Source organism: Sciurus carolinensis, chromosome 11, assembly GCF_902686445.1.
Source record: "Sciurus carolinensis chromosome 11, mSciCar1.2, whole genome shotgun sequence".
Classification (NCBI taxonomy): domain Eukaryota; kingdom Metazoa; phylum Chordata; class Mammalia; order Rodentia; family Sciuridae; genus Sciurus; species Sciurus carolinensis.
The window spans coordinates 6564950-6583186 of NC_062223.1; the positions used below are offsets into that span (position 1 = coordinate 6564950).

At 63.8% G+C, this 18237-nt stretch overlaps 1 protein-coding gene across 1 annotated transcript in view; it reads left to right on the forward strand.

Moving 5' to 3' along the window:
• Shank2 (SH3 and multiple ankyrin repeat domains 2) overlaps positions 1 to 18237 on the forward strand; it is a 422358-nt gene that overhangs the window by 297446 nt on the left and 106675 nt on the right. The window contains 2 exon segments of the mRNA XM_047516941.1: positions 8753 to 8835; positions 10364 to 10488. Coding sequence (XP_047372897.1) covers positions 8753 to 8835; positions 10364 to 10488 — 208 coding nt within the window.

Below are 18237 nucleotides of genomic sequence, written 5' to 3' on the forward strand. Positions count from 1 at the left end.
CCAGGAGGGGACCAGCACATCCTGTGTCCCAGGCAAATGGGACAGTGGTCACCCAGTCTGCATCCCGCTGCCTGTCACTCACCAGGCAGATCCACTGATCAGACTCCCCAGACTCTCACTGTGCAGCCAGGAAAACCCAGGCCCATGGCGGGGCAGGTCCTGCCCAGGCCCAGGGCCAGCGTGCCAGAGCCAGGACTCGGAAGAGCAGGGGTCTTCCTTCCCTCAGAAACAGCGGTGCTGGCCAGCACTGCCCAGGGTGCAGGTATCATAGGCAGGCCCAGGCTGGGGCCCGGGCCCTCCTGCACCTGAGGGAGTCAGACAGCAGCCAGGTCATCAAGCAGTTCACTTTCAAAGACAGGAAGTGAGGAGAGGACTGGAGAGCCAGGGACACCTTGGAGGGCTGCTGTCACCAGGCAGGCAGGTCCTCGGGGCCTGTGCATGCCAGCAGTCTGGCCCCTGAGGCCTGCCACAGCATTGTGCAGAAGGCACCGCCGTGCAAAGGCCCCGTGGTGGAGGGGAGCGTGGCCTGCCAGGGGAAGATGAGGCCGCACAAGGCTGGAGTAGAGGGCATCAGAGGAGACGGGCATGGGTCTGCTCACAAAGGGTCTTAGCTGGGGGGGATAAATTGATTTTATTTTCAATTATGGTGGAACTCTGCTGCGGTACTTTCAGTGGGAAAGGTATACTGTGGTTGAGTGTTTTGTGATGACCGTGAACTCGGGAGACTCAGCAGCAGCACTTTCCCAGCTGAAAGGTAGGCTGGGGGAAGTCCTGCGTGGATGTGCCAATGCCGGCTCTGCAGGTGACCCTGGCAGACAGGCCACTGGGGGAGGGAAAGGGGGGCTTCAGGACGGTTCCTGGGCTGGGCCAGCGCCTGCAGCTCTTGGGCCATCGGCAGGAGCACCTGGACACTGCCTTGGTCCGGAGCTTGGAGTGCCCTCCGCCCTCAGCGCTGCTCCGCCTCCCGCGACCCCCTTCAGCGGGTGGTCAGGGCGCGAGCCGGCTCCAGCAGCAGGGTGCCCGGCGTCCTCCCTCCCTCTGCTCTCAGCTCTGTGTGAGGGCCCACCCCCGGCGAGACCGCGTGCGGGACGTCCCGCCCTCCTCGCCCACCCCAGGCGCGTCCGCTCCACATGCACTGAGGTGTCCTGACGACCCCACAGGAGCATCCACCCAGGGAGCACGGTTTGCCAGGCGCCGTGGCCACACTGTGATGCCAGCCCCTCGGGAGGCTGAGGCGGGAGGCCAGCCTCAGCAACTGAGCAAGACCCTGTCTCAAAATAAAAGGCCAAAAGGGCCAAGGCTGTCGCTCAGGGGTGGAGTGACCCTGGGTTCCATCCCAGTACCTAAGAGAAAAATGGGGGAAAAGCCCTGTGTCCACATTCTGCTGCAGAGGCCGAGAGCTCGGTGGCACCAGGGACGCGCTCCGCTTCTAACGCCGTGCAGCCCAGTTCCGCTGTGTCCGGGGCCTCAGCCTGGGCCTTCCCACAAAGGCTCCGTCATGTTGGAGGCCACGGCTGGTGTCCACGTGTGCAGGCGAGGCTGCTGACCGAGGGGAGGCTCTCTGGCGTGGCCAGATCACGGGTCTTTGGGGGCCGCGGGGGGCCGTGCTCCCTCTGGGCCACGCGCTCAGCGGGAGTGTGGTGGCCTCCGTGTCTCTGGGGTGGCCCCAGCCACACCTGCGTCCTCTCCACAGCCGGGCTGGGCGGGTGGCGTCGGTGGCGCTTAGGTACTTGTTACAAGGTACCGAGACAGCTTGAGTGGAGCCCTGCGGGTGCCTGTTTCCATCCCGAGGAGCGCGGTGCTGCCCGGTGGGCGACGGCAGGCGGCGTGGGACCCGTGGGCGCTCCGTCACTGCCCGCCGAGCGGCGACCTCGTCGCCTGTGTCTCTGGCACGGTGGGCGCGCCTCGTACTCTGCCCTTCCCTGAGAGCGGCCCAGGGCCGGGAGGAGGCTCGTCCGTGGACCAGCGCCAGGTGCGTCACCTTGGCACGAGGCCGACTCTCAGAGCAGCCTTCTCGGGCGTCCCTCAGCACAGGGTGGCACCCGTCCCGTCCCCCTGAGTCGTGGCAGGGAGGGCACTAGGGGAACGCCAGGGACCCCTCAGGGGGCAGGAAGCAGGATGCTGGGACAGGCAGCCTGTGTGGTCAAGGGCCGAGAGGCCCTCTGCTCAGCGACCGGTGACAGATGACCGAGGAGCCCCTCCCGTCCACCGGCAGCCTGCCAGTCTTTCCAAGGATGCGGCTGCCTCCGCTCCCACGGAGCAGCCCTCTGTCCAGCCTGCAGGCTGTCCACCAGTGACCCAGGCTGGTGCCCGCGCCAGCGGCCGGTGGCCTGGAGACTCCTCTTCCTGGTCGAGCCCCAGCTCCTGCCCCAGCAGCCGGGTCGCGGACGGCATTGCAGGAGTGACCTGCGGAGCCGCACTCCCTCCGGCCCTCCAGCGGCTCCAGGGCTGCCACCTGGCGGGGCGGCCGTAAGCCGCTCGTCACAGCACCCGCCCGAGCCAGCCCAGCACTGGGCCTCTCCTGGGGTCAGGCCCTGTCCTGCGTGGACGGCCAAGACCTCGCTGTCCCGCTGCCGCCCTCTGCCTGCAGCCGCCCCAGCAGCCTCTGCCGCGGTTCCAGCGGGACTGTGCCTTGAACTCAGGCTGCGAGCAGCTCGCCGGCCTGCCTGGTGCTCCGCCCGCCGGCCGAGGGCGCTCCCCATGCAAGACGGCACTGACCGCGCACCTCGTGGGGGCACTTCAGCAAACGCAGGCCACCGCCAAGGCTGTGCCCTGGTTTCAGAGCTGGTGAGCTTTGTTTTCTGGGCTGCGAACATGGTTGTGATCTGAGGAAAAGCCCGGGGTCTGAGCCTGCGGGCTCAACCGTGGAACCAGCCCGACTGCCTCCCGCCGCGGCTCGGGCTGCCCTCTGCACACCTGCAGGGGGCGCTGCCGGTCCAAGCTCTCCTCTTCTGCTGGCTCGCTTGCGCGTAGTGTCTTCCTGAGGCTGTGACCCAACTCCTGCCCTGAGACCAGTCTGGCCTCGGCCTCTGTCCCGACCTCGGAAGCGGCAGTGGGAGCGGCAGGCGAGGGACAGTCATCAGCCCCTCCCCAGGGACCTCCCTGCTGAGAACAGGAGCCACGCTGGGATGTGCGTGCTGGCGACTGGCCGTGCTGGTCAGCAGGAGCTTTCCCCGCCAGCTGTTTTGATGATGACGAGATTGCTGGACCCAATATGGCTGCCAGTGCGTGTCAACCTCAGGACACTCTGGCAGGGTCAGGCCCAGCCAAGGGAGCCCGCGGAAGGAGGGCCACACTTGCCTCCACCACCTCAACTTTCCTGGGCAGCCTGAGCTGCAGGGGCCTGCCCACCCCAGAGCCTGGCTGCCCAGCTGGCTCCCTTGGCCACGTGTGGCCCTCTCCTGTCCTCCGCGCCACAGCCAGCCCCCACGGGAGGCTCGCAGGCTGGACCCCAGCAGCGACTCCTGCAGGGGGAGGCCCTGCTCTGAGACCTGCTGTCTGCCCCACCTGCCGTCTCCCGTGGCCGCAGTGACCAGGCACAAGCAGGGCGGCACAGGCCTCGAGAAGCCTGAGGCCAGGGTGTGGCCAAGCCCGTGCCCTCCGGAGCTCGGGAGGACCCTCGGCAGTGGTGCCTCTCTCAGCTGCTCCAGCGGCCTCCGCCCTTCCCGCACCTCGCCCTCCATCTGCCTCTCCCATGGGGGCGCAGCCTCTGGATCCACAGCATCTCACCTCGGATCCCTCTACAGAGACCCCCGCCTCCGAGGGCCCCGGACAGCGGGGACGAGGATGTGGGCGCCTCTTTGGGGGCCAACCTGCCACTCTCGGCATCTCTGCCAGGACCAGGCCTAGTTTGGTCCATCCCATGCCAAGCACCCAGTAGGCTCTCACGGGACGCGTAGTAGGTGTTCAGAAAGCGCTACTGACTGCAGCTTCAGCAAGGCTCCAGTCCCTTCTGAACCTCAGCCCTGGGCCAAAACCCAGGCGCAGCTGACCCAGGGGAGCCGCAGCTGCCTGGGCGGACAGGGCCACCACCCGGTCCTGACCTGAGATGGCACAGGAAGCCTCCAGTCAGCACAGCGAACCCACGTTCAGAGTCCAGCTGCCCAGGGTGGCCCACTCCACCCAGCGCCCCACTCTCCTGCCCCTGCCGGCTCAGGCTTGGCTTCCTGTGGCTCTGAGTCACACCTTCGGCAGGACCAGGTGCCACTGCCAAAGAAGTGTGCTCAGAGACTGGCGGATCCTAAACGCCAGCTGTCATCCCTGGCGCCTGCCGCTCCTGGACCAGGTGAAGGGCAGCCCCCTCCCCCGCCCCGGGCCATCGTGGCGCCCGGCGGGGAGGAAGTGGACCTGGGCCATGACCAAAAGCCACCTGACGCTCGGCCACCTGTGGTCTTGCGGGGCAGGGGGAGCCTCTCCAGGCGCAGCCCCTCCCGTCTGGCGGCAAGTGCTGATTGCTCTGAGTGTGTTAGCCAGTTCTTGGTTGTGGCACAGAGGGACCTTGGACAGGGCAGACATGGCAACACCCGATGACGTCTGCCTTGTGGCTCCCAGACTTCCAGCGTGGGCTTGGGTCTGCCAGGGTCTTTGTCTTTCCCGCACAGACACCTCTTTCATTCTCGAAGCAGCAGACGGCTGCGGTATGTCTCTGTATGAACTAGGAACAGGAACCTCCTCCTTCCTCAAGACACTTCCGGTGCCCCATGACTGTAATGAACATAGGATGCTGTGCTGTGGACAGTGTTTGCTGTGGTTGTGCAGTGCACGACTTGTGGAGCTGTACTTGGGTGGGCTGGCTGCCCATCACCTCCTTCCATAGCTCCCACTGCAGGCAGAAGTTGACCAAAGAAGGCATGTTTGGGGTATGTTGAAGATGCTCCTGCCCTGCTCAGAAAACACCTTTGAAGAGAACGCCTTGGGATTTTATCTTTGCCAGTCAACAAGCACAGGTAGATACTGTACTGTGAGAGACTCAGAGGGCAACGGGGCACCCATTTGCGCCCAAGGTCCTGCAGAAGCGTGCTCATCAGTGGGGCAGGAGGAGAGGGGCCCACGGGCAGGGCCGGGCTTGCCCAGGAGCGGCGTGGGCACGTGGGTGGCCGCAGTGTGCTGGGGCTCCTGTCTGGGCAGGTCTGCTGGCGCGGGCCGGGCGGGCCGTGGCTCCTGGGTTCCAGCACAGTTCCGGGCGGCATGGGGGCTCCAGGTCTTGAGGCCACAGCATCTGTGTGGCCACAGCCGTCATCGGGGCGGCTCTGGACTGGGTGGCCAGCAGGGGGAAAGACCTGGGGCCTCCTCGTGGGGCCCACGGGCCTCCGGAAGCCGCCTGGTCCCTCTGCCCGGCTTCTCGGGAGTTGGCTCACGAGTCCCCATGGCCTGGCGCTGCCTTTCCTCCTCCTCCTCCCTGGCTTCCCGGACTGAGCCGGCTGCATGCAGTAGGCGCTCCTACCTCACGCGCGCCCGAGGTCGTCCTTCCCTCTGCCGCGTGCGCGGCCCCTGCCTGGCTTCGGCCCCTCTTGCTTCGCCTCTGGGCCCATGTTGGTCTGTCCTGCGGGATGAGGTCACTGCCTCTCACAAGCTCAGGTCCCTTGGGGGTGAGGGGACATTTGCTCCTGGGTCACAGCGGGAGGGTGTGGCTCCCAGCGATGGGCCTGCCCTCGGGAAGCGTCCGGGGTGATCGCCTGCGGCTCCAGGGTCTTGGCCCTCGCGCAGGGGAGGTGAGGCTGGCGTAGCCCAGCAGTGACCGCGGGTTGGATTCCAACCCCAGGTCTCAAGGGCAGTGAGGACCGCATAGGTCCTGGAATGCACAGGGTTCGGACAGTCTGTCCCCCTCAGAGGCTGAGAGCTGGCGTTTGCTCGGCACAAGTGACAAGACAGAGCCGTCGCAGTTGTGGGGCAGGGCGGCCCAGTGGCCAGGGTGGGCTAGAAAGGGCTTGGGCGGGTCGGGAATGGCTGAGAAGGCTCCAGCCTGGGTGGCAGAGAGACGGGAGGCGTCCCCAGGAGAAGTCGGAGGAGAGGCCCACGCCCTGCGCCTTGGCCCTGAGCCCAGTCCATGGCACCACACCCCAGAGGGCGCAGGGCCTGCCATTCCGCACTCCTGGTGCCCGGGGTCTGCACGGTCCCTCCTCTTCCTCAGAGCAGAGCTGAGGTGCAGGACAGTGGCCTGCAGTCAGAGCAGCACTGGGTCTTCCACCAGGCATGTGACCACCTTGCCCTGTGTGGTCAGGGGACAGAGTCCGAAGGAGTCCAGCTGGCCCCCACAGAGGGGACCGCTGGCAGGATGAGGCATGTCGCTGTGGAGACGCAGGGTTTGGGCGGCTTGGGCTGCAGGTGGAATTGGCCAGCCAGGGTCTGTGTGCCGCACGAGGCGAGCTCACCCCGAGCCAGTGGTCGGCCACCTGTGTCCCCAGGGCAGAGTGGGGTGGTGGGTGAGTGACCCTGTGTGGGGGTCACCCTTCCAGGTTTTCATGGGGCCACTGGCCTGGGAAGTGACGCACAGAGAGGACGGCACCCTGAGCAGGACACCTGGGCTGCGGTGGCCGGGTCTCTAGAGAACCAGCCATGGGGACAGGCGCAGGTGGCTGCGGGGCAGCCAGGTGGCCAGGGCGGCCAACTCCTCAGAGAGACGCTGGAGGGCGGGCTGTGGCAGAGGTGGCCCCGAGTGGAGCAGAGCCTGTTCCTGTCGCCGTGGAGACTGAGGCGGAGGCTTCTGGTAGAGGGTCTGCCCGGGGGCTGCCAGGGACCGAGTCCAGGCAGCAGAGCCTGCGCCCCACCTGCTGCTCCTCTGCTTGCTGCAGCCTGGCTCCAGGTACGGGTGGGAAGGGCCCTGGGCCCTCCCGGTGGAGCACACCTTGCTGGGCATGGTGTCCAGCCTGGGACACCAAGGGGCCTGTGTCCCCAGCTGGCGCCTGGGATGGTGGGACACCGAGGCCCAGAGCCATCGCTTCCTCAGGGACAGAGCAGCTGCAGGCCCACCTGTGGGCACCCAAGGCCTGACCCTCGAGCCTGCCCCAGACCCCGTCTGGTGGCCCTGAGCCAGCCAGGGGCCTTGGGGCTGAGCGGGAGGGACTCAGGCTCACGGCCGAGCTCCTGAGCCCGGCTCCCTGGCTTGGCCCTGGCTGAGCAGAGAGCAAAAGCTGGGGCCTGGACCTGCGGCCAATCCCCAGACCCCACACCAGCACCCTGGTTGCTGTGCCCACCGTCCGCCGTCGTCAGGCCCTGCTGGCCCTTTCTGGGAGGACGGGCCCTCCTGGCGCAGTCCTGGCTGGTGCTCTGATTCCGCTGGTGCAGGGGTCCTCGGGCTGTGTCCCCAGCCGCTCGGAACCTCGCTGGCCCCACCTGTTAAATGGGACCTGGGGCTGCTGCCTGCTGCCGTCCAGATGTGTGCCTGCCCCTCCTCCTCCAGGGCCACCCTGTCCGGGGCTGTGCTGGACGCTGGGGCGCGCGCTCTCTAGGCACCAGCCTAGGGCCGGGCCCAGCTGCCCCCGACTCGCAGGAGACCCGGAGCCTCTCACCGTCCGCCAGCGCCTCCCCAGGGGGACCTGAGTGCAGGGCCTGGGCCTGTGGCCATGGTGCCCTGGTCCCTGGTGCCCTGGCGCCGTGGCCACGCACACCCCTGGCCCTGGATGGCCTCCCCCCCTCCTCCCTCCCCTCTGCAGTGCTTCCTGGCTCCTGACTTACTTCCTGCCTCGGCTGAGTCCCCGTGGGACGTGGGCACCTCTCTCACGCCCCCTCAGCAGGCCACCAGGAGGCGGGGAGGGCAGCCCACTCTGTCCTACGCCCGCGTGTGCCCGGGGGTGGACGCGTGCGGCCGAGCGCCCGAGTGAGAGGAGGCTTTGGCAGGTAACGCAAAGTTGGGCTCTTCCGCTTCTTTGAGGAGAGATGCTGTGCCCGCGGGGGACAGCGTGGATTCCGGTCCTCCCGTCCCCGGCCACCCATCCTCCTCCAGAGGAGCCCCTGGTGGCAGAGGCGTCGCTGTGACCCAGGTGGCCCGCTCCTCTCCTGGGAGCCCCTCCCCGCCGGCCTCGGAAGTCCCTGGCTGGCCTCGGGAGGCACGGCTGGCCCTCCCGCCCGCCGCCCGCCCAGCGGCGGCTTCCCTGCGCGGGATGACGCCCAGGCGGCCGCGGCCGCACAGTGGGCTCGTCAGATGACTGTGGGGGCTCCTGCCACACACCGCATTCCCGAGGACGGAGGGCGGGGCCGCAGGAACGCACAGGTCCTGCGTCTGGAGCCTGCCGCCCAGCGCCAGCCGGAGCCGGCTCTGCCTTTAAGCCCTTGGAGCAGCGAGCAAGCGAGCGAGCGGCGGAACGGGACCGCGCCGCCGGGGCTCTGGCTCCTCTCAGCGGCGCCCCTGGAAGATGCGTCCGGCCGAGGCGGGCCGGGGGAGCTCCCCGCGGCTGCCCCCGCCGCCGCCACCCCCCGGGCCACTTACTTTCTTTGCGCTGGGCGGCGTCCTGGCCAGCCCCCGGGCGCCCTGAGCCAGCTCTGCGGCCGGCAGCGGCTCCAGCATGCACGCGTCCTCCCCCCGGCTCCTGCGCCGCCCGCCCCCCTCCACATCCCACTGTGCCCCGCTCGCCTCTCCCGGCAGCCCCCCAGCTCCTCCTGCACCTTGCTGCCACCCAGCCTCCTCCATGCTGCCTGGATCCGGCGCGCTGGGTGATTAATTGGCTATGATGATGAGCGTCCCCGGCGGAGGAGCAGCGGCCGTGATGATGACGGGTTACAATAATGGTCGCTATCCCCGGAATTCTCTCTACAGTGACTGCATCATCGAGGACAAGACGGTGGTCCTGCAGAAGAAGGACAATGAGGGCTTCGGATTTGTGCTCCGAGGGGCGAAAGGTGAGAGCGCCGGGTCCCTCGTGCGCGTGTGTGGTGTGTGTGTGTGTGTGTGTGTGTGTGTGTGTGCGCGCCTGCATGAAGAACGTTCCGGCTTGGAGACAGCATGAAATAAGCATTTTCCTGGGGCACTCAGTTGCTAGACAACAGTGCTCCTCAGCATGCTGCCTGCCTCAGAAAACATTGGGCTTCCTTTAGGCACATTTTGAATTTTCTATACACGATATCGTTCCGAACGGGCTCCTTCTCCCTCCCTCCCCCACCTCTTCCTTTTCAGCCATGGGGGTAATCGGTGTCTTGTGCTCAGTTGGGCCACGCTGTGGCTGCATGCCCCTCATCTCCATACGTGGAATCACCCAGCCCTGAGCTTCCGACACCCGGACGCTGCCCGTTCTGGAAGTGGGCTTCAGCCCCAAGGGCAGCAGGCATCTGTGTGCTTGCCTCTAAGGTGACTTTGCCAAGGAAAAGTGGCAAGATGGTCCCCTCTGCCGTGGACCGAGCTGGCAGCGCACACATCCCGTGGCCTGTGGTGGGAGGCCCCAGGATGCAGCCTGGAAGTGCAGCCACCACCTGCCCTCGGGAGTGGGGGCTTTCCTTCCAAACTAAGACAAAATGGCACCCTCCTGAGAGGAACATCTGCCCACCGTGTGTGTGGCTCGTCCGTGTGAAGTTTCATCCTGAGCTGGTGCAGCTGGGGTCCTGCACCCGTGCTGAGGGAGGCTCCCTTCCCTGCTGGCCTGCCCACCTGCTGTGGGCTCAGGCGGCCCACTGTGGTCTGTCCAGATAGAGGGAGAAGCTGACTCGTCCCCGTGTGCATGTCCTCGCTGTCTGTGGGGTGTCTCCCCTCCCCCCGCGAGGGCATCTTCCTTGGCCTCTGCCCACCCTCACCTCTCTTGACTACCAGGAAAGTCCTTCTCCTGCCCTCGAGTTACACTGGGCAGCTGTGTAGGCCCCAGAAACCAAGCCTCGCTCTGCTGAAGGTGGGGGTCCGGCCCTCCTGTGCCACTGGTTACAGGGTGGTCACCAAGAGCCAGGCTCCCCCAGAGAGGGCTCACAAGCAGATTCCAAATCTGCAGCACCCGTGGGTCAGCCTCCTGTGGCAGCCGCCGGCGTTCCGGGTCGAACCCGCTTGTCCGCGAGTCTACGTAGATGTGAAATTGGCAAGTGGTTCTGAGTGGTGTTTCTCCAGCGCCGTGTGGTATGGGAGGAACTTTTCCATTTTTAGAACTGAAAATGTTTAGTCACTGGCGCTTTAAAGAAAATGACAGGCGTGTAGACATGTACCGCAGAGCACGTTATCCTGTGGCTCTGGCGGAGAGGCCCAGGAGCGTGGTGGAGGCGCCCTCGAGCTGGCACCTCGGCCTGGGCCGGCACTGGCCAAGGACCTGAGCCTCCAGCCCCTCCAAGACAGTGGGCCGGGACCACCCCTGGCAGCAGGAGATGCAGGGACCCTCCTCCGCCCAGGGTCCCGTGGGGAGGTGGGGCCGGGATGTGGCGATCACTTGTGACCAGGTGCCTCTTACTTTTCCAGCCGATACCCCCATTGAAGAATTCACGCCCACGCCGGCGTTCCCAGCCCTGCAGTACCTGGAGTCCGTGGACGAAGGCGGGGTGGCCTGGCAAGCCGGACTGAGGACCGGGGACTTCTTGATTGAGGTAGGAACTCGGGTGTGTGCGCCATCCGCCAGCGGACTCGGGAGAGCGCCGACTCTCCTTCCGGAAAGGGCTGTGATGGAGGCCCTGCAGCCGCCCTGGTGCTGGGCCACCTCTGCCCGTTGGGGGTGCTGTTCTGGTGGCCCTGGTGTTCCAGCTGCCTTTGAGGCTCTGGCTCTGACTCTTTGGAAGGAGGAAGTGAATGTAGAGCGTGGCCATTGGACTTGGAATAGAAGCTAGAAGGAGGGGTGTGCGGCGGGTCCATGGTGGTGGTTGGACGCTCCAGGTCCTCACCCAGAGGAGCGTGTCTTGGGGCAGGCTGGCCAGTCTGTGGCTGAAGAGGTGGTTGATTTACTGCTGTTGGATGGACGTTGATCTGAAAGACTCAGGAGCATGGGCGAGAGGGGCTGGGGTCAACGGCACAGAGAGGAGCCCGTGCTACCCCGTTGTTTGGACACTGGCTTCTCTGAAAGGAGGAGCCGCCTGTTTGCGGAGTGCCACGGGTGGGCGCCCCGCAACCCGCGACCCTGCCCGTGTTCCAGGCCGTGTGAGGTGTAGGAGTCCCTGGTCTGAGCGCCTCGCCCTGGGTGGCTGAGGTGTTGCTTCCAATCTGCCTGGAGGATGTCCGGTGGGAACCCCCCTGGTGTTGAACCTGAGCCCAGCTCACCTGGGTCAGAAATCCACTGTGGGTGGGAGAGGTGGGTAGGCAGGTCTGCCAGCCCCAAGGTGGCCTGCTACAGGTCAGCAACAGGTCTGCCCTGGTGCCGGGGCCCCTGAAGCCCTCTCCCTCTGTGCTGCCTGAGCACCCAGCTCTGCTGTTCCAGCTGTGACTCTGCTCGGGTCTCTGCAGCTTCCCCAAGTCCATTAGTGGGTGGTGGAAGTCCAGAGGGCAGGAGCCACTGGAGCACGAGAGCCAGGCCAGGTGCAGAGGGTGCCTGCTGGGCCTCAGAGTCTCGTGCTGAAAGGTGCATGCGAATCCTCCTTGACCACCAGGGCCTGGCTGTCGTAGGGAGTGAGCTAGTTTTGGTCCCTGTGAGCTGGGACTGTTGGAGGCACGTCCAGCGTGGCACAGCCTGGAGCCCCCTGCGCGGCAGGGCCCCGCTGGCTCCTGGGTTCACTGGGTTTGTGACCCTCATGAAGATGCAGAGACTGGGTTGAACCATCTTCTGTAGGATGTAGTTGTGATGTAAATCCCCTTCCTGTGAGGGAGGCGTGGCCTTGGGCGTGAGGCGGGGCTGGGGTCTGTGAATGGTGCGCGCCCTGTGCGTAAGGGAGGGGGCTCCCGGGTTCCGAGGTTGTGCTGCCTCTTGGTTTTCAGTAATAGACGGAAGCTGGATAGGCAGCCGCAGCCCTGCCGCTCGGCTCCTTGGGCTCTCTCCTTAATAAGCAGCCCTGGTCTGCCGAGCGGGAGGCCAGCCCAGCGAAGCCACAGAGGGGCCAAGCTGCCGGCGGAAGATCAGGCGTTTCTGGGCTTGTTCTCAAAGCACCCCTTGGTGCTGCTTTTAAGCGGGTTATGAAACACGCTTGCTGTTGCAGAGCAGGTCTTTGGTTCTGGGTAACCTCTGGATCCAGCATTCCAGGAACAGCTGAGATGCATCAGGGTCGTGTCAGAGTCACGGTGTCACACGTGACCTAAGGCAGACCCGGTCCTCCTTAGCCATGGGCCCTCACCTGCTGACTGCAGGCGCGCAGGGTGTGGGTGCTGGACCCCGAGAGGAACGGGCTCCTCTGGGTCCACTTCCCAGGCGGCCTGCCGGGGGCTCCGCAGCCCCGCGGGTGCTGAGGTGTAAGGCTGAGGATCCCTGCTTCGCCACGGGGAGGTGGAGACTCCAGAGGTGCGCTTCCTCCAGTGGACAGTCCTCTGCATGGGCGAGGAGAAGCGTCCACCTCGGAGGGGTGGTTTTAAACAGCCTTACGTGTCCCTGGTGAATTTTCCTGTTGGCGTGAGGCCACCCCTGAGTTGGTGGCATTTCTGAGCTCTTGATGAGGCAGGAGGTCCCTGTCCCCCACGTCCCTTGGCAGACCTTCTCTTCCCTCTGTTGCTGGAAAGAGCCTCAAAAGTATGTCAGGCTTTTTGTTTTCTCTCTACGAATGCATGCTGGGGTTCCAGCCTCTGCGCCAGGGCCGCTTCTGAAGGGAGCTCTGGCTTTTGAAGTCCTCAGCGCCACAGAACTTCATTTTCCGTCCTCTAACTTTGTCAGGATACCCTGACACCGTCCTCACGCTGGGCTCTGGACCCGGTAATGCAGGGCTTCCTGTCGCGCCTGATTGTCTGGGTATTTGCCTTCTCTCCTGCCGAGGTCTCGGGAAATTTGTTCTTTTGTTATTTTGGTTTTTTTTTTTTTTTTTTTTTTTTTTTTTACCACCCCCACCCCCACCAAAATCAAAGCTTTGAGTGAATTCCCGCTAACTGGCCATCTCCAAGTTGGGGGTTAGGAAGGGACAGACGGTGTCAGTGTGCGCTCTGCGGAGACGCCCTCTCAGCAGTGGGCACGGAGGGTGCACGTGCGTGTGGGTGAGGACGTTTTCATCAGAGTGGCCCTGCAGCCCATGTGTCCTCAGGTGGACCCCAGGCCGTGTGTGGGGCAGCTGGGTGCGTTCACACGCGAGTGGCACCGCGTCTGCCTGCGGCGGAGGCCCCTCCTCCCTGCTCTTCCGAGTCCCCAGGTTGCTCGTAACACCTAATGCAGCGTGAACACTTGCTTGGCGGTTGTCAAATGATATCGTTTGGGGAATAATGACAAGAAAAACCCAGTGCATGCTTAGTACAAGCACGGGGGTTCAGAGGTTGTCTGTGCTCTTTGGCAGGATGGGTGGGGACAGGCCAGCGGACACTGAGGGGAGGCTGCCTCAGGCTGGAAGCCCCTGGAGGGTGGTGCCCCTGGGCTTTCCTCGTGGTGGTGAAGTGGCAGCCAGCCCAGGGAGAAGGGCCGGAGACCTTTGGGAGGCTGCAGGAGGGAGCAGGGCAGGTTCTGTCCCTGCAGGTCAGGTGTACGGCAGGGACGCCAAGGCCGTGGCCCTCTGGGGACAGCAGGGAACCGAGAGCAGAGCTTCCAGGAGGCACTGGCTTTGGGACAGTTTGCTGCCCCCTCTTGGAAGTTGTCATGGGTAGGTCACCTTGCTCCCATGGAATGGGGCGGGAGAGGTCAAAAGTCACCTCCAAGTTTACCGGAGTCTTAAGGAGGGTGCGGAAGGCTTGTGGATAGCAGTGTGAATGGAGAGCGCCGTCCCCACCCCGCAGGGCTGTCAGCTCATCCTGCCACTCCCAGGTGGGCATGGGGATCACCTGGACCCCAGCAACCTACTGACTCAGGCTTCCAGACCTCAGTACCCTGGAGTGTTGCTCGGGTCTCGGAGGGAAGCCGGTGGCAGCTGCGGGCCTGTGTGAGGTGGCACTTTGAAGCTGGCAGGCTGGCCTCTGTCCACAGTCTCTGGGTCCCACACAGATCCAGAAACGGCAGGAGCTGGGGTCAGTACCACTGTCCTTGCACGGACTCCCCACTGGGAAACCGACGCCTTTTCTCGAGTCACTTCCATAACTATGACACCCTGTGTCTCAAGAATTCCACAGGCAATTCTGTGGTCAGTGTCCAAAGGGCAGACAGCACCTGCAACAAGTATCAGAGGAGGCCAAGTCCTTTGTGGTGGCCCTGCACTGTCCCCTCTGTCCACAGCAATCCTATCAGACAGCATCCATTGTGGGTCCATCTTACAGATGAGGGGACCGAAGCACATGGCGGCCAAATATCCTGCCCAGGGTCGTGGGCAGCTGTTAGCAGGACAGGCAGGGATCCCAACCCAGGCTGGCGGATGCAGTGGCTTCAGGGTCAGCTCACAGGCCCCTGAGCCTCTGATGCACTGAATGTGTAAATGGGCAAAGGAAAGAGGAGACACCAGGGGTGCGTGCCCATGTGTACTCTCTAATTAGCCAGCACCTTTTATTACGGTAGCCGTTGCCGGTGACAACACGCTCGGGTTGCCAGGCAAAGGAACAAAGTGCCATGCACTCTATGGAGAGTTACAAACGTGGCAGTTTGTAATGGGAACCATCGGCTGAGCTGAGGCTCTTCCATCTGGGATCCATCCTCAGAGAGGCGTTGGAAAGCCAGGCTGTCCTCACAGCGTCGCGAACAGTGAGGGGCTTGGGGGAGCGTGGGAATGGTCAAGGGGCCAGCAAACACCTGCTGCGGTTTGCAAGAAAACAGTAGAAATTATTCCTAAGAGGAGGTCTTAATACCAATGGGACGCGGTCAGGTTGTATTTAGAGCGGCAGAATCAACATTGTCAGAAGCGTGACCCCAAGAGCACCACTCCCCCACGGGTACAGGGAGGGAAGGTCAGGCCGCCCTGGGAGGCTGTGCCCTTGTCTGTCTTCAGACTCAGACTCTCTGGGTCTTAGACCTCCCACGTTCCAGTGTTCACTTCTCCAATGGAGAGATCTTTCCTGGGGGGCTGTCCACACTGGGGAGGGGCGTTGGATGGTTTGGGAGGAGCAGCTTTCTGCTGTTGATTCTTGTCCTGGGCCTCCCTGCCAACCTGGGGCAGGGCTGCGAAGACCCCTGTGGTTTTGTGATTGTTTTCTTAGCGCTGAAGTGGCCGATCTCGTTTTTTGTGTGTTAATTTCCCTAAATAGGTTTTCCCTTGCAATTAAAGCAGGCAGCAATATCCTTCATCCTTGGAAAGCCACGCTTTGGGTTGCTAATTACTTTTTTCCTCGTATTAAACACTCACGCTGGAGGTGGACGGTCTGGAACGGCTTTCTGATGGCTGTGTTGGAACGAGGAGGCCGAGAGGGAGGCCATGGCGCTCCTCGGAGGCCACGAAGGGGGCCGTGTTTCCTAGGCTGGAGCTTGGGAAAGGACTCGGGAAGCATGAGCTGGGCTCCCGCGCGTGTTCACCCAAACCATTGCCCCCGTGATGGGCAGTCAGAGCCTCTCCAACAGGGCGGTGTTGCCGGAGGGAAGGAAGAACGACCAGCTCCCTCAATTGGCCTTCATGCGCATCCTAAGCAGCATGGTTTCCCTGTTGGTGAAATGGGCGGTCCTGAGCCACGTGCGGCCCCTCCGCACGGAGACTGCGGTCGCGGTGCCGCCGGGCTGGCCTTCGATCGTGTTTGTGTTGATCAGCGTGTTCTGTCGGTGATGTCTGACTCAGAGGAGAAGCCGACCAGCATTAGCCGAACACATAACAGCAAGTCTCAGTAATGACGGGTGACTGTTCCTGCTGCTGCTCCGAACACGTAGCAATCACAGAGCGCGCCCGCCCCGTGCCACCTCATACGGCCAGGCCCTGGCTGCTGAGGTCATGCTGGCCGTGGCTCCTGTGCCTCTGCGGGCACCTGCTGCCCTCCGCTGGCCCTGCCGCCCTGGCAGGCACGCCTCCTGATTTGGACGGAGCCTCTGCTCCTGGGGCGCTCGCCACCTTGCATGATTCTGTTTTGGCACAGGGCTGGCTTTCAGATAATCTTGGGATTCCCGTTCTTGGTGTCCACTTTACCCTCTGGTGACAAACCCCAGGGCCCAGGCCAGAGCTCTCCTTGGTCTCCTGCTGCCAGTGTCTCCGTCTAGCTGCCAGCCACGCCTCTCGGCTCACATTCCTCTACCTTTGGGGTTACCGTGAGAGACCGTCACGTGTCCTGCTAGGGACCCCAGTGGCCAGTAGAGGAACACGATCCATCCCCCGAATCCTCCAGAAGCCCTGTATCTGATTCAAAGGGCTTCGAGTGAGTATTCAATAACTAAGTGTTCTGGGTGAGCCGCCACGTGTCCCCAAGAGCTCCTGCGTAAGACGGCGTGAGTAGGTTTACAGGTGAAATGACGGTCCTGAGGGCCTCACCCAAAAGTGACTTGGCCCCCTGGCAGGGGTTAGCCGGGCAGTAACCGCAGGCGGGCAGGGCATGGCTGAGGAGCTGGGCGTTGGGGCGTCTTTGGGGTTTGTATTTTGTATCCGGTGAGAGGCGTCCCTCTCTCTGCTTCCTGGCGCCGTGTCCTGAGCTGCTTTCCCCCACCACCCCCTTCTGCCATGCTGTCCTGCCTCACCGCAGCTCCTGAGGACCAAAGCTGGCCATCTGGGAACTGAGACCTCCGAAACCACAAGCCCCAAAGTCAACTTTTCCTCCTCTAATTTTTCTCGTCAGGTCTTTTGGTCACAGCAGTGAAAATGCTGACCAAAACACTAAGTCACCAACCAAGCACCAGCTGACATAGCAGGAAGCCCGGGCGGCGGCCAAGCTCCTGAGCTGGGCTCGTGGTGACGCTTGGCTTCCAAGGGCCAGCCTCTTGCTGGTTTCGTGTCAGAGACAAGCTGCGCCTGCCGGGGCCCCTCTGGGTGTGGCACCTTTTCCTTCTAGTTCCGTGGCTTCGATCCATGCCTCTGGGGTCTGCTCTCTGAGGCGTGGGGCCTTGGGGGTCAGAGGCCTGGACCCCTGACCCTGGGGTCTGTGCCCTCCAGGGTCAGGAGGAGCCCCTGCATGCCCGGGAGGCTGGACGCCTTTTCTGCACACGGTCCTCCCAGACCAAGGGACCCTTCCCTTTATTTTCCATCTTGGCTGGAAACAGGTGGTTCAGACCGAGGGGCCACCCGTGTCCTGCTGAGAAGGTGGACGCGGGACACTTAGCTGTGGTAGGTCTGAAGTCGTGGCTCGTTCATCCTGGGTTCTAATTAGAAGCATCAGTGATTTCAATTTCAGGCTAAAAAAAGACTCAGAATCACTTCAGGGGCCATGGCTGCTGCTCAGGCTCCGTGGGACTGGCAGATGGCACCACACCGGCTGGAGAGGGGCGGGGAGGAGCCGGTCAAGGGCACAGACGGGTGTGTGGGCTCTGCCTCCTCCTGCCACGCGAGCGCACGTGGCCCCGCGCGGCCCGTGTTCTACCTGAGAGTGGCCGTGTGTGTGGAGCACACAGGCCCGGCCGTCACGCGTCTCGGCACGTCTGACAATTTAGAGTCTTTTCTGGAACTTCATGCGTTCATTTCTGCAGCAGAATTGGGTGCCCACCAGGAGCCAGGCTAGGGGAGAGCACAGACCGACAGCTCCCAGGAGGTGCCGGAAGGGGCAAGCGGCAGAGAGGGGCGAAGCCCAAGGGGAGTCGGAGAGGGGCTTCGCCAGAGCCAAGTAGCCAGCAGCCTGCGGTGGGCAGAGGGCCCTGGGCAGCCTGCAGAGGGCCCATGTGGGGAGTGGCCAGGCCTGGCCCAGGGAGGGACCGACCACCGGCTTAAGTAGGTCCAGAGGTGCGGCTGCTCTGTGCCTGCGAGGGACAGAGGAAGTGACAGGAGGACTCGGGCAGCTGGCTCTGTCCCGGGTGCTGAGCCTCTCTCAGATCCTGGCTCTGTCCAGCGTCCTGAAATCCCCAGGGCGCCGGCCCTGTCCCGGGTGCTGAGCCAGAGCTCTGGGAGGCAGAACCTCCCTCAGCGGTCTCCAGCCTCCCTCCTGCACTGTCCTCCCTGTCCCCATAGCCTTCTGAGCATGGAGGCCGTCGCTGAGCAGCAGCGCCCGCGGTGGAGGAGTCTTTGGTGCAGAGGTACCAACGGGGCTGCACTGCAGGGCCCCGTGCTCCGTGTCCACCTTCCCCTCGTCACTGGGCCCCACTCACGTGCTCCCCTCTCGGGGTGCTCTTGCCAGCCCCTCGGTGGCCCTGACTCCCGCAGCCAGGTGCCCTGTCCCCATCAGAATCGTCTCCTGGGTTGAGCAGTGGACTCGCCCTCTGTCTCCCTCATGCAATGTCCATCACCATGGGCCAGAACCGTCCCCAG